This window comes from Ranitomeya imitator, chromosome 1 (genome assembly GCF_032444005.1).
Source record: "Ranitomeya imitator isolate aRanImi1 chromosome 1, aRanImi1.pri, whole genome shotgun sequence".
NCBI classification, from domain to species: domain Eukaryota; kingdom Metazoa; phylum Chordata; class Amphibia; order Anura; family Dendrobatidae; genus Ranitomeya; species Ranitomeya imitator.
Genome location: NC_091282.1, coordinates 880,388,016 through 880,411,762, shown reverse-complemented (window position 1 = coordinate 880,411,762; position 23,747 = coordinate 880,388,016). Strand labels below are relative to the sequence as shown.

At 41.4% G+C, this 23,747-nt stretch overlaps 1 protein-coding gene across 1 annotated transcript in view; it reads right to left on the bottom strand.

Annotated features, from left to right (window-relative positions):
- The window catches only part of LOC138652357 (flavin reductase (NADPH)-like), a 35,035-nt gene that overhangs the window by 3,664 nt on the left and 7,624 nt on the right, over positions 1–23,747 (bottom strand). Inside the window, exons 2-4 of the mRNA XM_069743111.1 lie at positions 20,005–20,148; positions 3,221–3,422; positions 2,673–2,840 (exon numbers count right to left, since the gene is read on the bottom strand). Of these exons, the coding sequence (XP_069599212.1) occupies positions 2,673–2,840; positions 3,221–3,422; positions 20,005–20,139 (505 nt within the window). The 5' untranslated portion in view covers positions 20,140–20,148. The remainder of the gene's footprint in view (positions 1–2,672; positions 2,841–3,220; positions 3,423–20,004; positions 20,149–23,747) is intronic.

Below are 23,747 nucleotides of genomic sequence, written 5' to 3'. Positions count from 1 at the left end.
CAGGTCTCACATAAGCATCGACATATACTCTTGTTTACATCATAAAACTTACTGAATGCTATGTAGTTGGTAAAAGAGAAGATGAAGCAGTTTTTCACTGTTTCATTCTTCTCCGCTGTTATTGACAGCCAAATACCAGACTTCCTCCTACGAGATTGCAGGAGCTTTTAACCCTACACCATAAATTTCCAAAACACCCCCTTAAGCAGGCAATTGATTACGAATCAGAGGATGGAAAGACATGTTAATGATATGTAAATTATGTAAAAAAATTTTAAAACCTCGATTTATTCAGTATCGAGTACGAGCCCCAAATGCAGATAAACATATACTTGCAAGTCTTGTCATGCGATCAATTAGGTTATTATTGGTTGTTTGAGGAATGGTCTTTCCAGTTGAATGCACATAGGCATTACCAAGATCTACTGCTGGCTGTTTGATTTCCAATTGCCAGCCGATGACGTCCCAAATGTGCAGGATAGAAGACAAGTCCGGAGACGCTGCAGGCCATGGTAATACTGTACGTGTAGGACAGGCAGGCTGTTCACAGCACCAATTCAATGTAACGTTCAGCTGATTGTGTAACTAAAATGAAGACTAGAAATGTCAGCCTATCATACATTATGCCACTCCACATCATAATCTGAGGAAGAAGACCAACGTCAAGTCCCTCATGAAAGCTTCCTCATGGCATTACCCACATAGCCACCAGATGGACATCAGAGACTGGAACTTTGGTCTATCCACTTCAGTAGTGAATCCTTCTTTTGTCTTAGAGGCAGTTATAGGCAGAGATTGGTCTGGAGACCATGCAGGCAATGCCATGAAGAGTCCTTCACAAGGAAATATCACACCAGTCCTACCCTGACGTTTTTTAAAATGACAATGCCAGGAAACTACAAGCAGTTTGCATGGCCTAAACATGCTACCAAGACCTGCGGCATCTCCAGACTTGTTTACTGTTGAGCAAATCTGTGCCATCATTGTTCAAAAATTGCCACTGCCAGCAATGGATCTTGATCATTTGCATGCCCAAGTGCATTTAGCATGGCAGAAAATTCCTCAGACAACCATTAATAACCTCATTGCTAACTTGACAATGCATGTAAGTGTATTTCTGCATGTGGCGCTCATACTCAAAACAGTATAAATCAAGATGATTATGTTTCCATTTTTTAATCATTTGCATATCATTATCATGTCTATCGAACCGGTGATTTCCATAATTCCATAACTTCTTCTTGGTGTTGCATTTTCAATGTTGAGGAGAGTATATTATCTGAATGTGAACAGAGAAAAAGTTATTTCCTAATATGTTTAACCCCTTACCGGCATCGGACGTACTATACCGTCCGATGCCGGCTCCCCTGCTTTGATGCAGGGCTCCGCGGTGAGCCCGCACCAAAGCCGGGACATGTCAGCTGTTTTGAACAGCTGACATGTGCCCGTAATAGGCGCGGGCAGAATCGCGATCTGCCCGCACCTATTAACTAGTTAAATGCCGCTGTCAAACGCAGACAGCGGCATTTAACTACCGCTTCCGGCTGGGCGGCCGGAAATGACGTCATCGTCGACCCCCGTCACATGATCGGGGGTCGGCGATGCTTGTATATTGTAACCATAGAGGTCCTTGAGACCTCTATGGTTACTGATTGCCCGTCGCTGTGAGCGCCACCCTGTGGTCGGCGCTCACAGCACACGTGCAATTCTGCTACATAGCAGCGATCAGCAGATCGCTGCTATGTAGCAGAGCCGATCGGGTTCTGCCTGCTTCTAGCCTCTCATGGAGGCTATTGAAGCATGGCAAAAGTTAAAAAAAAAAAGTTTAAAAAAATGTGAAAAAAATAAAAAAAACATAAAAGTTTAAATCACCCCCCTTTCGCCCCAATCAAAATAAATCAATAAAAAAAATATCAAATCTACGCATATTTGGTATCGCCGCGCTCAGAATCGCCCGATCTATCAAGTAAAAAAAAGTATTAACCTGATCGCTAAACAGCGTAGCGGGAAAAAACTCGAAACGCCAGAATTACGTTTTTTTGGTCGCCGCGACATTGCATTAAAATGCAATAACGGGCGATCAAAAGAACGTATCTGCACCGAAATGCTATCATTAAAAACGTCATCTCGGCACGCAAAAAATAAGCCCTCAACCGACCCCAGATGATGAAAAATAGAGACGCTACGAGTATCGGAAAATGGCGCAATTTTTTTTTTTTTTTTTTTTTTTTTAGCAAAGTTTGGAATTTTTTTTTCACCACTTAGATAAAAAATAACCTAGTCATGTTTGGTGTCTATGAACTCGTAATGACCTGGAGAATCATAATGGCAGGTCATTTTTAGCATTTAGTGAACCTAGCAAAAAAGCCAAACAAAAAACCAATGTGGTATTGCACTTTTTTTGCAATTTCACTGCACTTGGAATTTTTTTCCTGTTTTCTAGTACACGACATGCTAAAACCAATGATGTCGTGCAAAAGTACAACTCGTCCCGCAAAAAATAAGCCCTCACATGGCCAAATTGACGGAAAAATAAAAAAGTTATGGCTCTGGGAAGGAGGGGAGCGAAAAACGAACACGGAAAAACGAAAAATCCCCCGGTCATGAAGGGGTTAATAAGTGATGTGACACCTGCTATTAGAATTTTGAACTTATCAGAACTTTCTACCCACCTGTCACTGGAGTATTTTGAAGTCCTGGTGGTCTTACAACTGTCCAGTTAAGATCTGAACATTCTTTTTCTAGATATTTTTCCATCTCGAACATGTTTGTGAGGACACTTTTAATTAACGGCACAAGTAGGTTCCTCACGAAGAAAGAGGCATTCTGTGCTGAGCTAGCTGTTATAAAAATAGATATATATTAATGTACTGAAGGCAATAAAACATGGCTCATATTTTTATAGATTTTGATCTCTTCCTGGGCCTCCCATCAGCCACATTTATAGGATAAGTCTGCTGTCAAAGAACAAAGTACCAGATGCTGTATACAGACATATGGATTCTGTAGTTTGAAGCATGCAGCATTAAATTCTGTAGGGTAGAAAATGTCCATGATAAAGCTTTAGGAACATGATTTATTAATGCCAGTGACTGTACAAAGGATCATCATAGGACATTTCGTATGTATGGAAAAATATAAAAGTAGAAAACAATATAATAAAGGGTTCTGTAGAGTACTTTTATAAAAGTCAAAGAAAAATAAGCTTGTAGATACATACTGTCAGTGTACCAGGAAGTCATTGTCACCATTCTATTAACTCCAGTCTGTCGCATGGCACCCACAATGGCAGTCATGGAGTCTGTGTAACCACTTATTGATGAGAACACTTTATATGGGAATCCCAGACAAGATACAACTACATCCTGTCCTTGGAAGTGTTCTGCTAATGAGTCTGATGAAAATATATTGGCTTCTACTACCTAGAAAACAGATGAATACATATTAATAGAATGAATTGCCACAGTATATAAAATGATGGCGTTTGTAATCAGAGCAGTGAAGAGCTTTTCTCCCCTACAACCATGGCACACAAACCATTCTACAGTGGCAAACCATGCCGCCTCCCCGCAATGTGCTTAAGGCTCTATATTGCTTATTACTCTTATGATTTTGGCTGCAAAATACAATGCAAAATGTCACTATATGCATCTGAATGTGTGAGTTCATAATCTAATCCATGTGCATAAAGCCTTATCCACTTTCAAAACTAATCATTCCTAAAACTGTACTGAACTGGCATTTCTAGAGAAACTTCCAGCTCAGGCACCTCCTGCTCCCTGTGACTGTTTATATGCTGCCGAGATGACATCTGCAGCCAGTCACTGGGATCAGTTACTTGTGCCATCTACATCGTATCACCGCTGAACTCAATGATTAGCTGCAGCAGTCACAAGTGCTGCAATCGCGATGTCACCACTGGAGCCTGTGAACAGTTACTGAGAGCAGGGGAAGGTGAATAAAACAGGCTTTATTCATACAAAAAAAGATGATAAATGGAAACCCCTTTTAGCACCTTAACATCCTAAGGTGCACATTTTTCCCTGAATTGCTAGTATGCTTAGGAGCTGGGTCTGCTTCATACTAAGCAGATGCCAGCTGTGTTACATAGTTGGCATCTGCCTGTAACTGCAGTGACCAGATGTAGTTGCAATCATTACAGCTAAAGAATTTGTTCACTCCGTCAAGCTCTTAGGCCATGTGCACATGTTGAGTATTTCATGAGTTTTTCCAGTATTTGTGAGCCAAAGCCAGGAATGAAACAGTCAGAGGAAAAGTATAATAGAAACACTTCACCACTTCTGGATTTAATCACCTGCTCCTGGTTTTGACTTACAAATACTGATGTAAACAAACTCCCCAAACGCTCAACTTGTGTATGTGACGTAACAATGACTCATAGCCACCTCTCCCCATGGGGCACGATCATTGGGATCAAGTGGGTTACCATATTATCCATCTTGGTCCTTCTTTGAAGCTCAGGTTGAGGTTTATAGAAGAGCCACAAATTCACTATACACAGTAGTATATCTAGGATATGCAGTCGAACAATTGCAGGTTCAGTTACCCTAAATAACAAAAAGTTTTAACCCCTTCCTGACATTTTCAGTATATAAAAGTCATGTCAATCATGCGACCACCATGAATAAGTGCGCAGTAATCACATGATTGGCGGCGGCCTCTCAGGGGGTGGCGACACCCCCTGCAACTACGATCGCTGTGATTGGATGTTCACAGCCAATCGGCGCACACATTTCTCAGTGTTTCAGGCAATCAGATTGCCGGGACCCGTTGAAGCACACTGTGTGTGAAACGGCCATAGTCCACTTTCTCTCCCTGCACCCTCCTGCACGCCTGATGTATTACATGGACATGTAACAATTTCTTCATGTCAGGCCAATAAAAACAGCACGATTTCACATGCAGTAAAGGGTGAGTGCCGCATTTCTTTCAATTTTTTGTATCATAGATTTTATGCTATTAATGCTGAGCACCTCGATCCCTGAGATTTCGTGCAAGCTGTTAAAGTGGAGTCACGTGTATCCAAGTCCTGAGAGTTATACTCCTCTGGTGCCGTTCACTCTACAAATTTTTCTCGAGTTGTTCTGAAAAAATAAAGTTATAGTCCTCAGAATAAAGCGATGCAAAAGTAATTATTTTTCATATAAAATAATTTTTATTGTGTAAAAGCACCAAAACATAAAAAAAGATATAAATGAGGTATCGCTGTAATCATTCTGACCCGAAGAATAAAACTGCTTTATCAATTTTACCAAACGCGGAACGGTATACGTGCCCCTCCAAAAGAAATTCATGAATCACTGTTTTTTGTTCATTCTACTTCACAAAAACCGGAATAAAAAGCGATTTAGGAATGTCACATGCCCGAAAATGGTACCAATAAAAACGTCAACTCGTCCTGCAAAAATCAGGACCTCACATGACTCTGTGGACCAAAATATGGAAAAATTATAGCTCTCAAAATGTGGAGACGCAAAAACTATTTTTTGCAATAAAAAGCGTCTTTTAGTGTGTGACGGCTGTCAATCATAAAAATAAAAAAAATAAAATAAAAGTCAAACCCCCCATCATCACCCCCTTAGTTAGGGAAAAATAATAAAATTTTTAAAAATGTATTTGTTTCCATTTCCCCATTAGGGTTAAGGTTGGGGCTAAAGCTAGGGTTGGGGCTAAAGTTAGGGTTTGGATTACATTTACGGTTGGGATTAGAGTTGGGATTAGGGTTAGGGGTGTGGTCAGGGTTAGGGTTGGGATTAGGGTTAGGGGTGTGTTTGGATTAGGGTTTCAGTTAGAATTGGGGGGTTTCCACTGTTTAGGCACATCAGGGGCTCTCCAAACGCAACATGGCGTCCGATCTCAATTCCAGCCAATTCTCCATTGAAAAAGTAAAACAGCGCTCCTTCCCTTTTGAGCTCTCCCATGCACCCAAACAGGGGTTTACCCCAACATATGGGGTATCAGTGCACTCAGAATAATTTGCACAACAACTATTGGGGTCCAATTTCTTGTGTTACCCTTGGGAAAATAAAAAAATGAGGGTGAAAAGATAATTTTTGTGAAAAAATATGATTTTTTATTTTTACAGCTCTACATTATAAACTTCTGTGAAGCACTTGGTGGGTCAAAGTGCTCACCACACATCTAGATAAGTTCCCGTAGGGGGTCTACTTTCCAAAATGGTGTCAGTTGTGGGGAGTTTCAATGTTTAGGCACATCAGGGGCTCTCCAAACGCGACATGGTGTCCCATCTCAATTCCAGTCAATTTTGCATTGAAAAGTCAAATGGCGCTCCTTCCCTTCTGAGCTCTGCCATGCGCCCAAACAGTGGTTTACCCCCACATATGGGGTATCCGCATACTCAGCACAAATTGTACAACAACCTTTGGGGTCCAATTTCTCCTGTTACTCCTGGTAAAATAAAACAAATTGGAGCTAAATTAAATTTTTTGCGAAAAAAAAAGTTAAATGTTCATTTTTTTAAACATTCCAAAAATTCCTGTGAAACACCTGAAGGGTTAATAAACTTCTTGAATGTGGTTTTGAGCACATTGGGGGTGCAGTTTTTAGAAGGGAGTCACACTTGGGTATTTTCTATCATATAGACCCCTCACAGTGACTTCAAATGTGATGTAGTCCCTTAAAAAAATGGTGTTGTAAAAATAAGAAATTGCTGGTCAACTTTTAACCCTTAACTCCCTAATAAAAAAAATTTGGTTCCAAAATTGTGCTGATGTAAAGTAGACATGTGGGAAATGTTACTTATTAAGTATTTTGTGTGACATAACTCTGTGATTTAAGAGCATAAAAATTAAAAGTTGGAAAATTGCAAAATTTTCATTTTTTTCACAAATAAACGCAGGTAATATCAAAGAAATTTTACCAATAACATGAAGTACAATATGTCACGAGAAACAATGTCAAAATCATCAGGATCCGTTGAAGCGTTCCAGAGTTATAACCTCATAAAGGGACAGTGGTCAGAATTGTAAAAATTGGCCCGCTCATTAACGTGCAAACCACCCTTGGGGGTAAAGGGGTTAAAAGTGACGCTAAGACATGTTGTACATGCATTTCTCATTGAAAGCCTGAGAAATATTGGTCGTTGGAGACATTGTTCAGAAGAACAACGTACTTTGATTAAATAAAAAAAATTTTTTCCACTAAGGTTGGGGTAAGAACTAGGGTTAGGGTTAGGGGTAGGGTTAGGGGTAGGGTTTTGGTATGTGCACACGTATTCTGTTCCTCTGCGGATTTTTCCGCTGCGGATTTGATAAATCCGCAGTGCTAAACCGCTGTGGATTTATCGCGGATTTACCGTGGTTTTTCTGCGCATTTCACTGCGGTTTTACAACTGCAATTTTCTATTGGAGCAGTTGTAAAACCGCTGTGGAATCCGCAGAAAGAAGTGACATGCTGCGGAATGTAAACCCCTGCGTTTCCGTGCAGTTTTTCCGCAGCATGTGTACAGCGATTTTTGTTTCCCATAGGTTTACATTGAACTGTAAACTCATGGGAAACTGCTGCGGATCCGCAGCGTTTTCCGCAGCGTGTGCACATACCTTTAGAATTAGGCTATGTGCACACGGTGCGGATTTGGCTGCGGATCCGCAGCGGATTGGCCGCTGCGGATTCGCAGCAGTGTTCCATCAGGTTTACAGTTCCATGTAAACCTATGGAAAACTAAATCCGCTGTGCCCATGGTGCGGAAAATACAGCGCGGAAACGCTGCGTTGTATTTTCCGCAGCATGTCAATTCTTTGTGCAGATTCCGCAGTGGTTTACACCTGTTCCTCAATAGGAATCCACAGGTGAAATCCGCACAAAAAACACTGGAAATCCACGGTAAATCCGCAGGTAAAACGCAGTGCCCTTTACCCGCGGATTTTTCAAAAATGATGCTGAAAAATCTCACACGAATCCGCAACGTGGGCACATAGCCTTAGGGTTAGGGTTGGAATTAGGGTTGTGGTTAGGGTTAGGGGTGTGTTGGGGTTAGGGTTGTGGTTAGGGGTGTGTTGCGGTTAGGGTTGTGATTAGGGTTATGGCTACAGTTGGGATTAATGTTAGGGGTGTGCGCGGGTTAGTGTTGGAGGTAGAATTGAGGGGTTTCCTCTGTTTAGGCAAATCAGGGGTCTCCAAACGCAACATGGCGCCACCATTGATTCCAGCCAATCTTGTATTCATAAAGTCAAATGGTGCTCCCTCACTTCCGAGCCCTGACGTGTGCCCAAACAGTGGTTTACCCCCACATATGGGGTACCAGCATACTCAGGACATCATTTTTGAGGAAAGAAAAATGATTTTTTATTTTCACGGCTCTGCGTTGTAAACGTCTGTGAAGCACTTGGGGGTTCAAAGTGCTCACCACATATCTAGATAAGTTCCTTGGGGGGTCTAGTTTCTAAAATGGGGTCACTTGTGGGGGGTTTCTACTGTTTAGGCACACCAGGGGCTCTGCAAACGCAACGTGACGCCCGCAGACCATTCCATCAAAGTCTGCATTTCAAAAGTCAATACTTCCCTTCTGAGCCCCGACGTGTGCCCAAACAGTGGTTTACCCCCACACATGGGGTATCAGCGTACTCAGGAGAAACTGGACAACAACTTTTGGGGTCCAATTTCTCCTGTAACCCTTGGGAAAATAAAAAATTCTGGGCTAAATAATTATTTTTGAGGAAAGAAAACGTATTTATTATTTTCACTGCTCTGTGTTATGAACCTCTGTGAAGCACTTGGGGGTTCAAAGTGCTCACCTCACATCTAGATAAGTTCCTTTCGGGGTCTAGTTTCCAAAATGTGGTCACTTGTGGGGGGTTTCTACTGTTTAGCCACATCAGGGGCTCTGCAAACGCAACGTGACGCCCGCAGAGCATTCCATCAAAGTCTGCATTTCAAAACGTCACTACTTCACTTCCGAGCCCCAGCATGTGCCTAAACAGTGGTTTACCCCCACATATGGGGTATCAGCGTACTCAGGAGAAACTGGACAACAACTTTTGGGGTCAAATTTCTCCTGTTACCCTTGGGAAAATAAAAAAATAGCGGGCTAAAAAATCATTTTTGAGAAAATAAATTTTTTTTAAAATTTTCATGGCTCTGCGTTATAAACTTTTGTGAAGCACTTGAGGGTTCAAAGTGCTCACCACACATCTAGATTAGTTCCTTTGGGGGTCTAGTTTCCAAAATGGGGTCATTTGTGGGGGATCTCCAATGTTTAGGCACACAGGGGCTCTCCAAACGCGACATGGTGTCCGCTAATGATTGGAGCTAATTTTCCATTTAAAAAGCCAAATGGCGTGCCTTCCCTTCTGAGCCCTGCAGTGCGCCCAAACAGTGGTTTACCCCCACATATGGGGTATCTGCGTACTCAGGACAAACTGGACAACAACATTTGTGGTCCAATTTCTCCTATTACCCTTGGCAAAATAGGAAATTCCAGGCTAAAAAATCATTTTTGAGAAAAGAAAAATTATTTTTTTATTTTCATGGCTCTGCATTATAAACTTCTGTGAAGCACCTGGGGGATTAAAGTGCTCAGTATGCATCTAGATAAGTTCCTTGGGGGGTCTAATTTCCAAAATGGGGTCACTTGTGGGGGAGCTCCAATGCATAGGCACACAGGGGCTCTCCAAACGCGACATGGTGTCCGCTAAGAATTGGAGCTAATTTTCCATTCAAAAAGTCAAAAGGCGCGCCTTCCCTTCCGAGCCCTGCCGTGTGCCCAAACAGTGGTTTACCCCCACATATGAGGTATCGGCGTACTCGGAAGAAATTGCTCAACAAAGTTTACAATCCATTTTATCCTATTGCCCATGTGAAAATGAAAAAATTGAGGCGAAAAGAAATTTTTTGTGAAAAAAAAGTACTTTTTCATTTTTACGGATCAATTTGTGAAGCACCTGGGGGTTAAAAGTGCTCACTAAGCATCTAGATAAGTTCCTTGGGGGGTCCAGTTTCCAAAATGGGGTCACTTGTGGGGGAGCTCCAATGTTTAGGCACACAGGGTCTCTCCAAACGCGACATGGTGTCCGCTAACGATGGAGATATTTTTTCATTCAAAAAGTCAAATGGCGCTCCTTCCCTTCCGAGCCTTACCATGTGCCCAAACAGTGGTTTACCTCCACATGTGAGGTATCGGTGTACTCAGGAGAAATTGCCCAACAAATTTTAGGATCCATTTTATCCTGTTGTCCATGTGAAAATGAAAAAATTGAGGCTAAAAGATTTTTTTTGTGAAAAAAAGTACTTTTTCATTTTTACGGATCAACTTGTGAAGCACCTGGGGGTTTAAAGGGCTCACTATGCATGTAGATAAGTTCCTTGGGGCGTCTAGTTTCCAAAATGGGGTCACTTGTGGGGGAGCTCCAATTTTTAGGCACACGGGGGCTCTCCAAACGTGACATGGTGTCCGCTAGAGAGTGCAGCCAATTTTTCATTCAAAAAGTCAAATGGCGCTCCTTCCCTTCCAAGTCCTGCCGTGCGCCCAAACAGTGGTTTACCCCTACATATGAGGTATCGGCGTACTCAGAACAAATTGGACAACAACTTTCGTGGTTCAGTTTCTCCTTTTACCATTGGGAAAATAAAAAAATTGTTGCTGAAAGATCATTTTTGTGACTAAAAAGTTAAATGTTCATTTTTTCCTTCCATGTTGCTTCTGCTGCTGTGAAGCACCTGAAGGGTTAATAAACTTCTTGAATGTGGTTTTGAGTACCTTGAGGGGTGCAGTTTTTAGAATGGTGTCACTTTTGGGTATTTTCAGCCATATAGACCCCTCAAACTGACTTCAAATGTGAGGTGGTCCCTAAAAAAAATGGTTTTGTAAATTTCGTTGTAAAAATGAGAAATCGCTGGTCAAATTTTAACCCTTATAAATTCCTAGCAAAGAAAAATGTTGTTTCCAAAATTGTGCTGATGTAAAGTAGACGTGTGGGAAATGTTATTTATTAACTATTTTGTGTCACATAACTCTCTGGTTTAACAGAATAAAAATTCAAAATGTGAAAATTGCAAAATTTTCAAAATTTTCGCCAAATTTCCGTTTTTATCACAAATAAACACAGAATTTATTTACCTAAATTTACCACTAACATGAAGCCCAATATGTCACGAAAAAACAATCTCAGAACCGCTAGGATCCATTGAAGCGTTCCTGAGTTATTACCTAGTTAGACCGCACATGGAGTACTGTGTCCAGTTTTGGGCACCGGTGCTCAGGAAGGATATAATGGAACTAGAGAGAGTACAAAGGAGGGCAACAAAATTAATAAAGGGGATGGGAGAACTACAATACCCAGATAGATTAGCGAAATTAGGATTATTTAGTCTAGAAAAAAGACGACTGAGGGGCGATCTAATAACCATGTATAAGTATATAAGGAGACAATACAAATATCTCGCTGAGGATCTGTTTATACCAAGGAAGGTGACGGGCACAAGGGGGCATTCTTTGCGTCTGGAGGAGAGAAGGTTTTTCCACCAACATAGAAGAGGATTCTTTACTGTTAGGGCAGTGAGAATCTGGAATTGCTTGCCTGAGGAGGTGGTGATGGCGAACTCAGTCGAGGGGTTCAAGAGAGACCTGGATGTCTTCCTGGAGCAGAACAATATTGTATCATACAATTAGGTTCTGTAGAAGGACGTAGATCTGGGGATTTATTATGATGGAATATAGGCTGAACTGGATGGACAAATGTCTTTTTTCGGCCTTACTAACTATGTTACTATGTTTTATGTTACCTCATAAAGGGACACTGGTCAGAATTGCAAAAAACGGCAAGGTCTTTAAGGTCAAAATAGGCTGGGTCATGAAGGGGTTAACGTGCAAACCACCCTTGGGGGTAAAGGGGTTAAAAGTGATGCTAGGACATGTTGTACATGCATTTCTCATTGAAAGCCTGAGAAATATTGGTCGTTGGAGACATTGTTCAGAAGAACAACGTACTTTGATTTAAAAGGTGATTGTAGAGGTTAAAACTAGGAAGTGCAGACAAGGTCCCATTGTTAAGACATAAACTGATACAGATTTGCCAACGAACACCTCAACTGACCTAAAGAGAAATGAAGATAGAAATTTTGTGGACTGATGAAAGTAAAATTCTTCTTTTTGGGTCCAAGGGCCACAGACAGTTCATCAGACGACCCCCAATCTCTGCATTCAAGCCACAGTATAATATGATGACAGTGAAGCATGGTAGTGCAAGCATCATGATATGCGCATGTTTCTCTTTCAATGGTGCCGGACCTATTTACATACCATGGATCATGGACTAGTTTGCATATATTAAAATACTTGAAGAGGTCATGTTGCCTTACTCTGAAGAGGGTGTTTCAACGAGACACAACAGTAAATGAGAAAATCTTGGTTCCAGTCCAACAAAATTGAGAATATGGAGTGGCCAGCCCAATCCACGGACCTTAATAAGATAGGACACTTGTGGGGTGACATTACAAATGCCGTTTCTGAGACAAAGCCAACAAAAGTAAAAAAATTGTGGGATGAAGTGCAAGAATCCTAGCCTGGAATAACAGTTGTCAGAGCCGGAAGTTGGTTAACACTATGCACCATAGATGGAGAGTAGTTCTAAAAAACTGAATATTAGGTTAGCGATTCACAGGAATGCTGAATCCACAAAAAAATTACTCATTGTGAGTTTGCAAAGACAAATACACTGCGATTTTTTTTTAGAACAGCCCAATGTTAATTTTTTGTTATTTTCTGTAAAGTAGTTAAAAATGATATACATTTTTCTTAATGCTTTGAATTAGAAAACCGTGCGCAATATTCCCAATGCATGGAAATAAAAAGTAGTATAAAGATTTTGTAATTAACTCATGTTTTTGAACACGCTGCTATTATTTTGAACACTACTGTATCTTTGTCTGGGACAGCATTTAGAGCTTTGCATTTAAGTTTAAATTAAGATAAGGTGAGTGAGGGACTGGTGTAAGCCTGCATCGGTTCCTCACCCCCTCTTCATTTGAAGTTAAATTCAAAGCTGTAAATGCTGGCCCAGATCCTGGCTCATAAATGGCCCATGCCTGACTTCTGCTGCTGTGCCATTATAACATTTCTACTGTGAGAGAATTGATGCCACTTTTGCTGGTGCCTGCCCTTAATATTTGGAAATGTTTCTTCTTCGTGTGTTACCTGAATTTGGAAGGGCTCTAAGAACACCAGGCCTACACCTGTCGCTCTTCCACCTGTTACTGTTCAATGCTTATTATTATTATTATACATTTTTATAGCGCCATTTATTCCATTGCGCTTTACATGTGAACGGGGCAAATATAGACAAGTACAATAAACATGAGTAAAACAAGGCACACACAAATACAGGAGAGCGGACCCTGCCTGCGAGAGCTCACAGTCTACAGGGGATGTGTGAGGATACACTAGGAGAGGGTAGAGTTGGTCATGCTGCAGTTCAGCAGACAGAGGATCGCTGCAGGTTGTAGGCTTGTCGGTTTAAGCTACAAATGCTGGTCCAAGCTGGTCCCATGCTGCACAATTATACTATTTGTACTCTGGGTCAGTTGGGCGGTTGGAGAGTTGTTATGCAGGGAGAAACAAGGGTAATTGGGGTGCTGCCTCTAAGGACTGTACTGTGTGTGATGTTAAGGTGAAGGAAGAGGAGGTGAGGCCACTTCATGCAGTGCTTGCCTTCCACTGGCGCATATTGCCACATATTGGGTATCGACATGCTGAGGAGAAATTGCACAACAAGTTTTGGGGTTCATTTTTTACCCATGTGAAAATAAATAAAAAATTGGGTCTAAATTAATAAAGCACACAGCAGAACATGCTGGCACTCACAGACTGTATGGGATCTAAAGCTGCTGGTAGTTTGACAGGCTTTGTGTGCAGTCCTGTCTGAACACTATGCGTATGCTGTATGAATTAACATATAATAACTACCGTGCTACAAATCCTAAATAATGCCTGTTGAATAAGGAACTGCCACTTCCTAGTGACACCACTGTGATTGCTGCACTTACTGGGCTAGATGAGTGCGAGTTCTATCCCAGCGTCAGATGCAGGTGCGGTCCTAGTGGTGTGCGGTGGGAGCTCCTCCCGTTGGCATGCCACCTGATGCACTCCCAAAAAAGATGTAAGATCCCGACGTGCTCCGGCCAGAAGCACTGCCGTGGAGTAGTGAGGTTAGCGTGAGGGGGTGGTGGTGGTAGTAGTGCCACAATCACAGCGATGTCACTAGGAAGTGCCAGTTCCTTATTCAACAGGCATTATTTAGGATTTGCAGCAAAGCTGTAGCTCGATGGGTCTAAATTAAAATGTTAGGAAAAAAAAGTTAAATGTTAATGTTTTCCTTCCACATTCCATTAATTCCTGTTAATCACCTGAAGGGTTAATAAAATTCTTGAATGTGGTTGAATGAGCACCTTGAGGGGTGCAGTTTTTTAGAATGGTGTCACTTTGGGGTATTTTCTGTCTTATAGACCCCTCAAAGTTGCTTCAAATGTGATGTGGTCCCTAAAAAAAAAATGGTTTTGTAAATTTTGTTGGAAAAAAGAGAAATCACTGGTCAAATTTTAACCCTTATAACTTCCTAACAAAAAATAATTTGGGTTCCAAAATTGTGATGATGTAAATTAGACATATAGGAAATGTTATTTATTAACTATATTGTGTGATATATCTCTGTGATTTAAGGGCATGACATTTTCAAAATTTTCACCAAATTTCCATTTTGTTCACAAATAAATGCTAGTCATATCAAAGAAATGTTACCACTGTCATGAAGTTCAAAATATAATGAAAAAAAAAAACCCGTTCACTCCCAAAACTTGTTTTCACATTCTTGACCAGGCAATATTTTACAAATCTGACCACTGTCACTTTATGAGGTAATACATTTCTAAGGGTATGTGTCCACGTTCAGGATTTGGTCAGGATTTTTCATCAGTATTTGTAAGCCAAAACCAGGAGTGGAACAATTAGCGGAAAAGTATAATAGAAACATATGCACCACTTCTGTATTTATCACCCTCTCCTGGTTTTGGCTTACAAAAACTGATGGAAAATCCTGACCAAATCCTGAACGTGGACACATACCCTTAGAAATGTATTACCTCATAAAGTGACAGTGGTCAGATTTGTAAAATATTGCCTGGTCAAGAATGTGAAAACAAGTTTTGGGAGTGAACGGGTTAAACATTAAAAAATAAAAAGTATACAAGCGTTTATATCACCTCATTTTTCCTCACTAAATAAAATAAAAACAAACAAACTTGGTATCATTGTGTTCAAAAAGATCTATCAAAATATACAACCCTTTAAACTGTTTATTGATCAAAGAACAGAAAAATCAGAATGCATGAACTACAATTTTTGGTCACTGTTAAAAAAAATGCAATAAAAAACAATCAAAATGTCATATGAGCTGTAAAATGACAAAATTACAAAAAGAAACATCAGCTTAGGGTACAAAACGAAAAAATAAATAAAATTAGGGCTCGCAAACACGAGCGCTATACAATGTTTTTATCAGATAACACTTGGACCAATGTTACTCTAGGGGGGTAGTGCAGATTTTTTTTTCTCAAGCCCATTCGGGGGGAAAAACATAAATTGCAGCATGCTGCAAGTGTCTCTGTAAATTGGAGCATCTGCACCCATTCACGTCTATGGGTGCGTGTAACACATCGGACTGCACTCAAGTCATTGTTTGTGTATGTTTCATGCCATGAAGACGGATCATGATTGATCTGAAGCACATAGCAAATCTGCATTATGTCTTGTTCGTGTATTTTGTGGATTGTTCAGTCGAGCCATTGATTGTTTTGTTTGGATTGTAGGAACTAGATGTTTCTTTGTTTTCCATTCAAGTCTATGGGTGTGTAACGGGGCACACGGTGGTAGTCATGGACGAGTTTTGTTTGTTTGGCACCTCGACCTGCTTCAGAAATAGGGGGGACATTTGGGTCACTGGGGGTGTGTGGGTTGCAGTACTTCAGTAGAAGAAACTTCCATACTCACTTCCATTTCACCTACCACAGAGTCAACCCTTTTGGACTCCAGAATGAGAAAGCCACACCATCTTGTAAATGGAAAGTCCTTTCTAGTACCAAACATGTTCAAATACAGGGGATAACGTGATAGATTTCTCATGGTCTTCTTTCCCAGACAATTGTTCATTTCCAATGTTCATGGGTACAGAGACAATTTTTGCAATTAATGCAGAATGGCTCAGCCGTAAAGGTAACTCCATTTCCTTGGAACCTACATGTAAGGGAACTCCTGCTCAAGCTGTTTTCCATTATCTGACTGTCCTGGATGCGGCTTACAGACAAGGCTGTCCAAAGTCTCAGCACATTACCGCTATGTTGCAGATGGAAAAGGTTACATTTCCCTTACTGGTCTGTTGAAGGTAAATTGTTCTGTTGCTTGTCCCCGTTTTTCCTACTCTCCTGTATTTACCACACACCCAGCTTCTTCTTCTCCTTGATAACAGTCTTCTTGCTTCTCCCTTCTTCACAAACCTAACTATACAGTTAGGGCCAGAAATATTTGGACAGTGACACAATTTTCGCGAGTTGGGCTCTGCATGCCACCACATTGGATTTGAAATGAAACCTCTACAACAGAATTCAAGTGCAGATTGTAACGTTTAATTTGAAGGGTTGAACAAAAATATCTGATAGAAAATGTAGGAATTGTACACATTTCTTTACAAACACTCCACATTTTAGGAGGTCACAAGTAATTGGACAAATAAACATAACCCAAACAAAATATTTTTATTTTCAATATTTTGTTGCAAATCCTTTGGAAGCAATCACTGCCTTAAGTCTGGAACCCATGGACATCACCAAACGCTGGGTTTCCTCCTTCTTAATGCTTTGCCAGGCCTTTACAGCCGCAGCCTTCAGGTCTTGCTTGTTTGTGGGTCTTTCCGTCTTAAGTCTGGATTTGAGCAAGTGAAATGCATGCTCAATTGGGTTTAGATCTGGAGATTGACTTGGCCATTGCAGAATGTTCCACTTTTTGGCACTCATGAACTCCTGGGTAGCTTTGGCTGTATGCTTGGGGTCATTGTCCATCTGTACTATGAAGCACCGTCCAATCAACTTTGCAGCATTTGGCTGAATCTGGGCTGAAAGTATATCCCGGTACACTTCAGAATTCATCCGGCTACTCTTGTCTGCTCTTATGTCATCAATAAACACAAGTGACCCAGTGCCATTGAAAGCCATGCATGCCCATGCCATCACGTTGCCTCCACCATGTTTTACAGAGGATGTGGTGTGCCTTGGATCATGTGCCGTTCCCTTTCTTCTCCAAACTTTTTTCTTCCCATCATTCTGGTATAGGTTGATCTTTGTCTCATCTGTCCATAGAATACTTTTCCAGAACTGAGCTGGCTTCTTGAGGTGTTTTTCTGCAAATTTAACTCTGGCCTGTCTATTTTTGTTATTGATGAATGGTTTGCATCTAGATGTGAACCCTTTGTATTTACTGTCATGGAGTCTTCTCTTTACTGTTGACTTAGAGACAGATACACCTACTTCACTGAGAGTGTTCTGGACTTCAGTTGATGTTGTGAACGGGTTCTTCTTCACCAAATTAAGTATGCGGCGATCATCCACCACTGTTGTCATCCGTGGACGCCCAGGCCTTTTTGAGTTCCCAAGCTCACCAGTCAATTCCTTTTTTCTCAGAATGTACCCAACTGTTGATTTTGCTACTCCAAGCATGTCTGCTATCTCTCTGATGGATTTTTTCTTTTTTTTCAGCCTCAGGATGTTCTGCTTCACCTCAATTGAGAGTTCCTTTGACCGCATGTTGTCTGCTCACAGCAACAGCTTCCAAATGCAAAACCACACACCTGGAATCCACCCCTGACCTTTTAACTACTTCATTGATTACAGGTTAATGAGGGAGACGCCTTCAGAGTTAATTGCAGCCCTTAGAGTCCATTGTCCAATTACTTTTGGTCCCTTGAAAAAGAGGACACTATGCATTACAGAGCTATGATTCCTAAACCCTTTCTCCGATTTGGATGTGGAAACTATCATATTGCAGCTGGGAGTGTGCACTTTCAGCCCATATTATATATATAATTGTATTTCTGAACATGTTTTTGTAAACAGCTAAAATAACAAAACTTGTGTCACTGTCCAAATATTTCTGGCCCTAACTGTATCTCTCTACCCAGAGATCCCGATCCTCCTTCCCACTGAGAGTCGGCCTTACAGTTAACCCTGTGTCCTAAACTAACAGGGACTGTGCCATAGGATAACTATAAACCATCATTGCCTTTTACTCACCGTTAAGCATACAATAACATTACACATTACATATATTGTATTACATTACAATAAAACACTCGACCACCCCCTCACAGGTGCATAAAAAGCATCGGATGTCATCAGAGTGCAGTTTTAAACATACACAGACAATGGAGAAAATGTGCTCCCATTTTCAAGAGAATGCCAAGAGTGTGCAAAGCAGTCATCAAAGCAAAAGGTGGCTACTTTGAAGAACCTAGAATATGAGACATAATTTGAGTTGTTTCACACTTTTTTGTTAAGTATATAACTCCACATGTGTTAATTCATAGTTTTGATGCCTTCAGTGTGAATGTACAATTTTCATAGTCATGAAAATACAGAAAAATCTTTAAATGAGAAGGTGTGTCCAAACTTTTGGTTTGTACTGTACCTAATTGACAGCTCCTTAGTGTCCCTCCTGCTGCTGAGATCTCACACTGCTAAGTACAAGTTGCAGCAATTGGTCAGGACCGCACTGCACTTACAGCTCTCTTGCCTCTTGAATTTCCTCTCTGGCTTTTGGTCTTTGACAGTGCACTCTTCTCTCAGTGACTTGTTTCCCATGCAGAGACTTTGCACAGGTGCCATCAATTCCCGAGATCTTCTCTTTAGAGAGGTCAGCGCTTTAGTAGATTGATAGTCTGGCAATGTGATCAGAAGATTACTGCGTGTGCAAAGACTGCACCTGTGCTAAATCTCGAGCAAAGGTGGCAGGTCCCTTGGACAAGAGTGACTTCTCAGTCAAAGACCAGAGGCCAGCGGCAGGCAAACAAAGGGAGAGAGCAAAGGAGATGTGTCAGTGCAGTGTGCAATCCAACTACACTTTCAGCTAGAACTTACAGTAAATGTTGGATTTCTCAAGGGGCTCGTGTGGACAACTGTATTTTTGGTCCAACAAAACATCAATATTCGTATTGCTCTTGGCCATGCAAGTCAATGAGTGTCTGAGAAACAGCAGACTGCACTCTGATAACATCTGAGTGCAGTCCAATCTGTTCAAACTCTGATCATAGCGTGATTTGCACCTAGCCTAAAACTTGCAAGTGAAATTCTACAATCAAGGTAAATCGGCTTTAAAGGGCCTTTACAAACATGCCATTAATTAGTAGTATAATATCCTGATAACAGGATTCCTTCAATGCGATAAACAAGTACAAACAGAGCATATATGGTCTAAAAGCATTTAAAAATATGGTGTTAATGGGGTTGTCCATCTTTAAACTACAAGTCGACAGTCACTCTAACTGTGCGTGTGTTGTGAGGATTCTGGGTTTTGGAGGTGGGAGCAGGCGGTCATGTACCACAAGTATAAGATTTCCATATTTCCAGCCACATTCCGACTAGATGCATCCGGCCTTGCGCAATACACTTGTGTGAGGCCGCGCCCATCTAGTTGGCATGTGACCACATATATGCAAATCACATACTTGCGGTCACGCGCCTGTCCTTCCTGGTGCTGGAGAATCCTCACAGTGTACTGCACATGTGCTGATGGATTCACGGGTCTGCAGTCTTGTACCCTAAGGCCAGACAATACCTTTTAAGGCCCAAAAATATTTATGAAGACTATGCACCACTAACACAAATTCTGTAGAGCCGAGTTGATGATTCTGATGCCTGTTGCCCTAAGGACAGCCTTGCTCATGCTTTCATACAATGTACCATTAATTGTGATTATAGTGTGTACAGTACCTTAAGTCTCTCATGTTGGATGGTCATTTTGCTGACATTTCTCACAAGAGCTGTTACTTCATGTCCGTCCTGCAGGGCTTGTGTTACCAGCGTTGCACCTGTCTGACCGGTCGCTCCGAGAATCGATAGCTTCATTTTGAATTCCTGTTTATGATGACAGTGAATATATATTATCACCTGACATATTCTGGATTTTTAAAATTCTTGGTAGGAATATAATGTTGCCAACTCACCTTAGGGGTAACTCAATACCTCCCAACTTTTACATAACAGAAGGAGGGACAAATATCACCCCCCTAGTCACACTCCCAAGCCACATCTATTTACTGTTTCTTTCTACTCCTCGCAGGAGATGTCAGAGGGTTCATGGTAGCAGTGAGGGACGTACACTGACATCCTTGACTCTCTAGCTATATCCTAGATGGTTGGGACCTATGGATTTTTTTTTCATTCATTTATAGTTGTAGCAACCAAAATTTTCTAATTTTTTATACAGTATATGCTTTTCCTTACGAGGTCTTGTATTTTTGTATCTGTAAGTACATATACTGTTTTTATGCATTTTACCCCTTATTTGATATTTTAATGTATTTTTAATATCACAGAAAGGCTTTGATTTTGCATTTAAAGAAACAACTGTGTTTTTTCTTTTCAGTTTTTTTTTTTTAATGCATCTTTTTCAGGCTCCGCATACAATCATATAGAGAAAAAAATCACCAAAACCACCCAGTTCAACAGCATCTTTAGAAGTACTGAGGACAGGAGTTTTCATGAAATAACATCCAGTTTGATTGTGTGCAAAATGAACACAGCCTATCCATTATGTGTGAACACAGCCTACCTTTCCAGGCTAAGTGGATTTGATTTCATGAAAACTCCTACGCACTGTGCGTTTAAATATATCTGGAGTACGGTATATGCCACTCTGCATTAAGATTAGAAGTTTTGATCAAAATAAACTTCAAAAATTGTTGTAGTCCATCACAATGTCAGTATTTAGATTATATAAAGCATGTCTAATGGACACTCTGCCACACTTGCACGTCATATCTTCTGACACGCAAAAAAGCCAATTCATAGGAATGAATGGAAGGCACCTATCTCGGCACCTGGAGTGCACTACACAAATACTCACATGCACGGCAATATAATTCTGGTTTAGACCACTCCTGGTCCTCACTGATAGGCTCACAGCCACAGTAAGTCCCACCCCTCCCCTTTATCTAGAACTGCCTGCCACACTTCCTGGTCGCATGGACTTGTGGTGGATCCCGCGTCCCTTTCAGACCAGACACGCGGGCTCTAGATCTTCTAAGGTCAGGTTGGTGGGGCGCGCTCTCTCTCTCACTACCGACGATAGTCCGTGGCCACCCATTTTTGAAATTATGTATACTTACGACTAGGTTATCTGCCGCATTCGGCTACACTCCTGAGACACGGACTGCGTCCACCTTCTGCTGCGGTAGGTTACAGCACGGCCAGGTGCACTCCTCTTCTTGCACCAGACTATTTAGTATCAAAACTCACAACTTTTTTTTTTCTCAGACTTTACTGAGAACCCACACTCCTGTGGGTCCATCTGTTTTTACTCACAACTTACCGCTGGTACGTTTATTGCATCTTATTAAGGTTACTTTCTTTCCCTATGTCTAAATGTTCTCCTGGTTACTAGTCCTCCTGTTATATTCCCTGACTTAGAATGTTTATTATTTTCAGCTATCTAAATGATTTTAGGCCATCATATCTGACCTCGGTCTCGCATTGTATATACTTTGGTTTTGTTATTGTTTATTTTGTCATGATATCCACTGCCTTGACTATGTAATCTTTATTATTTATTTTTTGTACCATAGTGACTGATGAAGGTCTGGCTAATAGGACCGAAACTTTTTTTGCTACTAAGAGTGGATACAATTAAACCACTTACAAAGCTAAGTTTGAGTGCTGAGTTTTTTGCTACACTTCATGGTATTGGAACCTACTCAGGCACCTTATATACGGCTGTGCACGCGCTTATCTTTCTAACTTGTTTTTCTCCTGACTGAATTTGAGAACGCCAGCGTTTTTTAGTCTGGAGCATATCAGTTTTTTCAGCGTCTTTCACTGTTTCACCCACAGAAAGTTATGAGAAATTGCAAAAATGCTGCAAAATACACAATAACTGTTTTTGCACCATTTCTAACCCTTAATCCCATATGACATACTATCCCGTTGAGGTGACCTGGGACTTAATTCCCAGGGACGGGATAGTACGTTATAGGCAATCGGCACCGCTCACGAGGGGAGCGCGGCCGATTGCCACCGGGTGTCGGCTAATTATTACAGCTGACATTCGGCACTATGTGCCAGAAGCGCAGCATTCCGGCGGTTTAGGGAAGCATCGCACAGGGAGGGGGCTCCCTGCGTGCTTCCCTGAGGCCCTCGGAACAACACGATGTGATCGCGTTGTTCCGCGCATCTCCTCCCTGCGGGCCATGGATCCAAAATGGCTGCGGGGCTCCTTCCGGGTCCTGCAGGGAGGTGGCTTGCAAGGGCCTGCTCAGAGCAGGTGCTGGCAAGCCTGGAGCACTGCCTGTCAGATCGCTGATCTGACACAGCGCTTTGCAAAGCAATCTGACACTATACTGTGATGTCCCACACTGTGACAAAGTAAAAAAAATATTTACATGTGTAATTTATATATATATATATATATATATATATATATATATAGTTCCAATATACTGTATTTATCTAAATAAAAAAACAATAAAAGTACACATATTTAGTATTGCCGCATCCATAACGACCCGACCTATAAAACTGTCCCACTATTTAACCCCTTCGGTGAATAGGTACACTAGGGGCTCTGCAAATGCAATGTGACGCATGCAGACCATTACATCTAAGTCTGCATTCCAAACGGTGCTCCTTCCCTTCCGAGCTCTGTCATGAGCCTAAACGGTGGTTCCCCCCCAAATATGGAGTATCAGCATACTCGGGACAAATTGGACAACAACTTTTGGGGTTCAATTTCTGCTGTTACCCTTGGGAAAATACAAAACTGGGGGCTAAAAATAATTTTTGTGGAAAATTTTTATTTTCACGGCTCTGCATTATAAACTGTAGTGAAACACTTGTGGGTTCAGAGTTCTCACAGCACATCTAGATAAGTTCATTGGGGGGTCTAGTTTCCAATATGGGGTCACTTGTGTGGGGTTTCTACTGTTTACATACATCAGGGCCTCTGCAAATGCAACGTGACACCTGCAGACCAATCCATCTAAGTCTGCATTTTTAACGGCTCGCCTTCCCTTCCGAGCTCTGCCATGCTCCCAAACGGTGGTTCCCCCCACATATGGGATATCGGTGTATGCAGGACAAATTGGACAACAACTTTTGGGGTCCAATTTCTCCTATTACCCTTGGAAAAATGCAAAACTGGGGGCTAAAAAATGTTTTATTTTTACGGCTCTATGTTATAAACTGTAGTGAAACACTCGGGGGTTCAAAGTTCTCACAACACATCTAGATAAGTTCCTTAGGGGGTCTACTTTCCAAAATGGTGTCATTTGTGGGGGGTTTCATTGTTTAGGCACATCAGGGGCTCTCCAAACGCGACATTGCATCCCATGTCAATTCCAGTCAATTTTGCATTGAAAAGTCAAACTGCGCTCCTTCCCTTCCAAGCTCTGCCATGCACCAAAACAGTGGTTTACCCCATATATGGGGTATCAGCATACTCAGGACAAATTGTACAACAA